Source organism: Pygoscelis adeliae, unplaced genomic scaffold (assembly GCF_000699105.1).
Source record: "Pygoscelis adeliae isolate BGI_AS28 unplaced genomic scaffold, ASM69910v1 Scaffold451, whole genome shotgun sequence".
Taxonomy (NCBI): Eukaryota; Metazoa; Chordata; class Aves; order Sphenisciformes; family Spheniscidae; genus Pygoscelis; species Pygoscelis adeliae.
Genome location: NW_008824030.1, coordinates 226,846 through 232,845, shown reverse-complemented (window position 1 = coordinate 232,845; position 6,000 = coordinate 226,846). Strand labels below are relative to the sequence as shown.

Genomic DNA, 6,000 nt, shown 5'->3' with positions numbered 1-6,000 from the left:
GTCATCTCACCCCCTTTGCTTGGGGCTCAAGAGATGGGCAGAAGAGGTGGCCTCCCTTTGGGGGGGGTCGGGGGGGGGTGGGTGGAAAAGAAAAGGGCTCACACCACCTGTGGCAATCAATAAAATAATTGTTAATGCTGGGAGATGGAATGGGTGAGCCTGTGGGACAACCAGGTGCAGAGGCTCGGCCTCCTGGCTAATGTCAGGTGTGGAGGTTGGGCTGATGGTAGGGTGCTGGCTGAGTGCTCCTGCGATGCTGTGTTGATGGTGTCATGGAGGGGAGCCCTGGCATGGTGTAGTGGTGCTAGGGGAGCCATGCAGGAGGTAGATCCACTTCTATTAGTTCTTCCTGATCTTTGATTGATCTTTGATTGATCTTTGATTGATCTTTGATTGATCTTTGATTGATCTTTACCCACCTCCATGAGCTCCACACCATCAGCCACGTGAGTGATGGCCATCGCTACTGTGTGGCTGATGGTGCCCCCCTCTGATGCTGCTTCCTCTTCCTCTGTGTCTCCTGCAACTGCCTATCTGCCTGCCCACACACAAGTGAGCAGCCACTTGCCTTGCTGCTGTGGGACCTCTTTGTTCCAATCATCCTTGGAATCTGAGGGCCTTGAAGTTCAGCAAATTGTGGGCCAGCTGCTGGGGTCCCTGTATTTATAGGGCCTGGAACAAAAGGCAGTAAGGTGGCTTGTGACATTAGGATACCACTGTGATGGCAATGCATGTGGTCAAATATGGCTGTTCTGGGAGATGGGGGGGCTGTGGCCTCAAAGATGCCCTCATGTAGAAGGAGGAGGAGGGTTGGGGGTGCTGAGGGCCCCTTTCCTGGGGATTGTTCTCCTGTGCTGTTCTGCTGCCCCTTGGACACAGGGACTGCCCTCCACCTCCTCTCATGTGCCTGGGCTCCAGCCCCCTCCTCATCCTGTGCCTGGGTTCCCCTGGATGAGATAGTGGCAACAGTGTTGCAGGAGGGTTGGGGGTCCTCAGTGACTTCCCACTGACCTGGCTGCCTGCAAATGGTGCAGTCCCCTGTGCCTGACAGTGGCTGAGAAGGGGGCGAAGCATCCAGACATCCTGCAGACGGAAAAGGAGGCGCAGCCAGCCTGTGCAAGGTCTCCCAGCACTCCATAAAAGAATTGTTGATTGGTTTTGTTTTCCTTTCAGTATCTTTTCTAGTTTGCTATGTCCTTCTGGAAATGGGAGGACTAGGACTGTGCAGAGTATTTGAAATACGGGTGCAGTATGTATTGAATTGTTGAGGTAAAGGTGTTTGTATTTTGTGTTCTATTTCATTCCTTTTAATTTCAAACCATCTATTTGCTCCCTCCTCCACAAAGTTTCAAAGAAACTTCACTAGCTTATAATCATAAAAATCTAATTAAGGTTAGTGTAAGTAATGGAGTATTTCTCAAAAATGAATTTCCATTAGGGCTCACATTCGTGGCCTGAACAGGCTGTTCTGACACTGAAGAGACTTCTACATCTTACTTTGTGTTCACATGAGATTTTTATTCTATGACATATTGATCTACATTTTGTTTAAGAAATGTAGAAACCGTACCATGAAAACTCTCCTGTATTACTGCTTTTTTTAATTTGTGATTGCTGGATGTAATGTAAAGTAACATAGTTAAATCTAGGGACTTGAAACAGTAACTTTTATCTTTCTAGCTAATAACACAACGAACCTCACTGCTTTAATGGAAAATAAGTTTATTTTCAAATAGATTATTGGGTAAGTATGGTCTCTATTGTATTATTTGAAGTATTTAGAAATAAAACTATGGAATAATTAAGAGCAGAGGTTTTACACTACTTAAAAACCATACTATTTTAATGGGATAGAAGATAAAGAATTCCTTATTTTTCCCCTGAACTCTCAATGCAGAAGAGGCAATGTAAGTATGTTTCTGTATGTGAAAGATTCTTTCTTGCATTCATCAAGTGGAAAAAGTGGGGAATTCAGTTACAGCATAACTGTGTATTGCTACAAATTACCATTGCTTTATGGAAAAGAACTGTTTTGGTTCAGATCTTCAAGCTAGAATGCAGGTGTCTTATTTTTTCATATTATTTTGTTCAAATTGCCCTTGATTCCAGACTAAATGCATAAGTGCTTAATTTTCCCATTTAATAGGTCTTGGGATATTTAATGCTTTGAGGAATTGTGCCGCAGCCAGCAAAGGACAGGCAGTTGTAGACAGCAGGATTACAATGGATGATGCTCTAGCTGAGTGAAATAGGCAGTTTAAAAAGTAGTCACTAGAGTGTCTTCTCTGTCAATTTGGGTGACTGGTAATTCTGTTTAGCTCTAAAATTTTTTCAGACATGCACTGGTGCTTAGCTTTGTTTTGAACAGATGGTCCATTTCCAGTGTCAAAATAAGCACTTTATAAATGCTAATATGGTGTCTAATTACTGTCCATCATTTGCAGAAAGGAAAAAAAAAAACAAAATTGGAAACTAATTATATATACCTAGGGACTAACTGGTTGAGGTTATGTGAAGCTGGCAGAAGGGCATGCTTAGCATTTTAAAGAAATCACTTAATGCATTTAAAGGTCTTAAATGTTGGTAAATTCTCTTAATGATAAAGCATAAGAATTTATCTTCATCATTACTTTGTGTCATGTGTGGTAACATAGTGTGATTTTCTTCAGCTGTAGTAGGCAGAAGACTTCAATTTTTTTCTGGTCTGAAAGGATCATGTCTAAGCTTTATTTCTTCCCTTTAGCAAACAATTCAAGTGGAATTTCACTTACCTGTATCTCAGAGCAGTTGACAGGTTTTCTTCATTTTGGTGAACTGCTTTCTTTGTTTCAGATTTAAGTCAGGTGTTTGCTACATGGAATGCTATTTCAGCATTTATTCAGAGAAAAATCTGTTAACAATATTAACTAAGAAAACAAAGCAATATTTTTCTGAATGCTAGGTGTTCCTTAGGATCTTGAATTGTCATAACTTGTACATCAGCAAGTTGATGTAAGCTTTCAGAAGTACTGTTTATATGAATTAGAAGTCTGTTAGTCTTGCTTGATGGGAACTTTCAGAGATTATGGAAAGCTAACTCAAGTTACAAAAGACAGTCAAATATCTGCAGCAGCTTTAGCATCTTTAACACAATTTTTCTTTCCGCACCTGAGAGTTTTTTGTATTATCCTGGATTATTTTGCTGCTTGCAGTATCTAATCTTGAGCACGTCTTGTATTTGGCAGTCTTTTGCATCTTGCATTGAACCCACATGTTGTGATTTTTCTGCTCTTATTGGCAATGGAGTTGAACATTGGGAGTAACACAACCCAATTGACTTGTGGAGTTCATCATAAATTTGCAGATAGTGAAATTTTGCGAGGAGCACTCCTGATTTGTGGACATAAGGCCTAATTCTGACACTTTCAAATTTCAGTCCCATTAATAAAGCATGAAGATAATTCAAAATTTCAGAATTGGTAGGTTTTGAGAGGGAGGGTAGAACAGTAGGCTCTGGCAAGAATAACAATAACTTTTGTTTTTAAAACTTCCATTCAGAACTATGGTAGGCTGATTCTATAGTCAGTGATAATGCCTAAGAAAATTCTCTTTCTTCAGGGTTCCTGGACTTCCTCTTTGGCAAATTTTATGTTGTTTATTTTTCCTTATTTCAAAGGACCTGGGCTCCTGTTGAAAAGTGATGGAATAATCTCTGGCCGGCACCTGACATGTTGAGGGAGCACCCCCTAAAAGAGCTTGCCTGGGAGACAGTTTGTGAAATAACGCAGTAACATGTTTGCAGTAGTATGCCTCTTTTTTGTTGTTGCTATTTTCCGTTGTTGAATTTCTCTTGAAATAAGTAACCGAGAAATAAATTGAAGCTACTGAATTGCGGAGGGATTTACATCTGGAATTAGCATTGATAGTGGTTACTTGCAAAGATGCTACTTCCGTAATTGGGGCAAGGGGAGGGATTTGATCTACTTTCTGGAGGCTTAAAACAAACAAACAAAAAACATCCTGTGACTTTAATAGTGCACTAGTTTCACTTGCTTACAGTAAGTCTGTGTGTAGCCTGAATACCCACAAGCTAGTGTTTTTAATATCAACTTTGTATAATTTGATTTAAACTAATTTGTGAGATCAGGTGTTTTGAACCCTGCTTGTAAGTTTACTAATACTTTCGGTAGAAAAGATTTTTTTTTTCTGTTTTTTAACCACTTAATCCTTGCATGGGATCTCAGATGATTATAAGTACTGATACTGCAATTGAAATTATCTGTACCTTTTCCTGTTTTATTTTGTTTGACTCACATATCTTTAAACAGAAAGCTATGTAATGTAGGGGCAGCTATGTATGCTTACAACTTCTGACAAAAGGTTAAGCAAAGTAAGGTGGTATTAAGTGATCGGTGTTTAATGGTTAAAGAAACAACGAAAACCCTAAAAGCAATTAAAACTTCTCCATAGTGAGTATACCAGACTTTTCAATATTTAGGCCAAATACTGGAAGTCTTGCTAATGAAGAGTCATAAGGGTTTTGCTGGATTCTTGGACTTGTATCTGTTTTCTAAACTGCTCAAGTACTAAATTTGACACTTCACTGTTCGAAATAGCTGTAGTTTGCATGCTGAATCCTTTTTAGCTTGGAAATAAATGCTTAAAGCTGTCTACCTCTTAGTTTGCATAAGAATTAGATATTTCTGTTTTAGTTTTCGTAGTTTTTATGTGTATGACAAGCATAGTTTGATTATTGTCTTTAAGCTTGCTCCTGCATGCAGCCTCCAGCCTACAGAAGTGTTCTCACTAAAATAGTACTATTCACCTACATTCTATGCAGTAACTACATGTCCTCACAACTGATGATGTCGCTAATGCACAGTAACATATTGAATTAATCCTTGACATTTGGAAGGCAGTTACTAAAGGAGTGTTTCTTTCCTTATTTAAATGGGTACTGCTCAAAACCATGCTGCTTCCAATTGTAAGGAAGGCTCCTCTTACTGTTCTCTAGTATCTGTAGTATCTCTTTCAATCTACTTAAATTCTGCATTTGCATAAGACCAGCTGATACTGTGTCAGATGTTAAATGTCATGTAAAAGCCCAGTTTGGAGAAGGGGGAATGGAGCGAATGCTTGTATTGAGCTTAATAAGAGGTGAAAGCAGGAGCTTATTGGATTTATCGTAGACTGAAATAGTCTTTTCTGATAGCACAGTTGTCTCAGTAGCAACTGTTTGCAAGGTGTCTTACAGCAACAGAATTAACATGGTGGTGCTAAAGAATTTTATAAGGAAAGGTTAAGTTGCTCATCCTTATACATCTCTGTTACAGCCTTTTACAATGTTTCAGTGGTTGGGGCCACTGCCTTTTCATGTGTTTGCATAAGATATTTTATTGTCCCTTGTTCTTCCTCCTGTGTCAAGTTTGTACAGTGAGAGAGTAGGTCCTGTGTTGAAATTAGCTCCAGCAATTTGATGTGTCCTGCCTGCAAATTAAAATTATTATAATTCTTCCACCTTTATAGGTGTTTTCAACGGTAAGGGTGTTACTCTAGTGCATTTATGCAGGCCCATTTTATCTTCTCTCAGCTCTATTAATTGCTGAGCAAGTTGTTCTGAATCTGAGACTGGGTGCATAGATTAAAAACAAAGGTTGTGAAGAGCAAATTCAATAAATTGAAAACAGAAGTTATCCTTTTTTCTTTAATGCAGATTAGCATGTTCCTTTCATGTTAGTAGAACCCTGGAGCTGCTTAACTTTATCTTTGGATGTTAAAATGTTGGCTGTTGCTACAGGTACAAAAATTACTACCATGTATTCAGTCACTTTAATCAAGCCTGAATTTTGTAGCTTTTGATTGTCAACATCTACTGTTGTGTCTCATTTGAGTTCTAGAAAGTTTCTATGCATGCAGGTACCTTTGGCGTTAGAAGCTATGATATACTACTGTGAAGTGTTACTACAAATACTGCTTAAATAGATTTGTAAACTTAATGCTTTGTGTATATTCTTCTTATCC

General features: G+C 39.1%; 1 protein-coding gene across 4 annotated transcripts in view; it reads left to right on the top strand.

Moving 5' to 3' along the window:
- Positions 1 to 6,000, top strand: part of PPP6R3 (protein phosphatase 6, regulatory subunit 3) — a 64,126-nt gene that overhangs the window by 19,956 nt on the left and 38,170 nt on the right. For 3 of the 4 annotated variants that reach the window (XM_009327412.1, XM_009327404.1, XM_009327386.1), the window contains exon 1: positions 3,685 to 3,783. The exons of the other annotated variant lie outside the window; for it this stretch is intronic. In XM_009327412.1, the coding sequence (XP_009325687.1) occupies positions 3,772 to 3,783 (12 nt within the window). In that variant the 5' untranslated portion in view covers positions 3,685 to 3,771. Of the gene's footprint in view, positions 1 to 3,684; positions 3,784 to 6,000 lie in introns of those variants that run through there. 4 annotated transcript variants of the gene reach the window in all.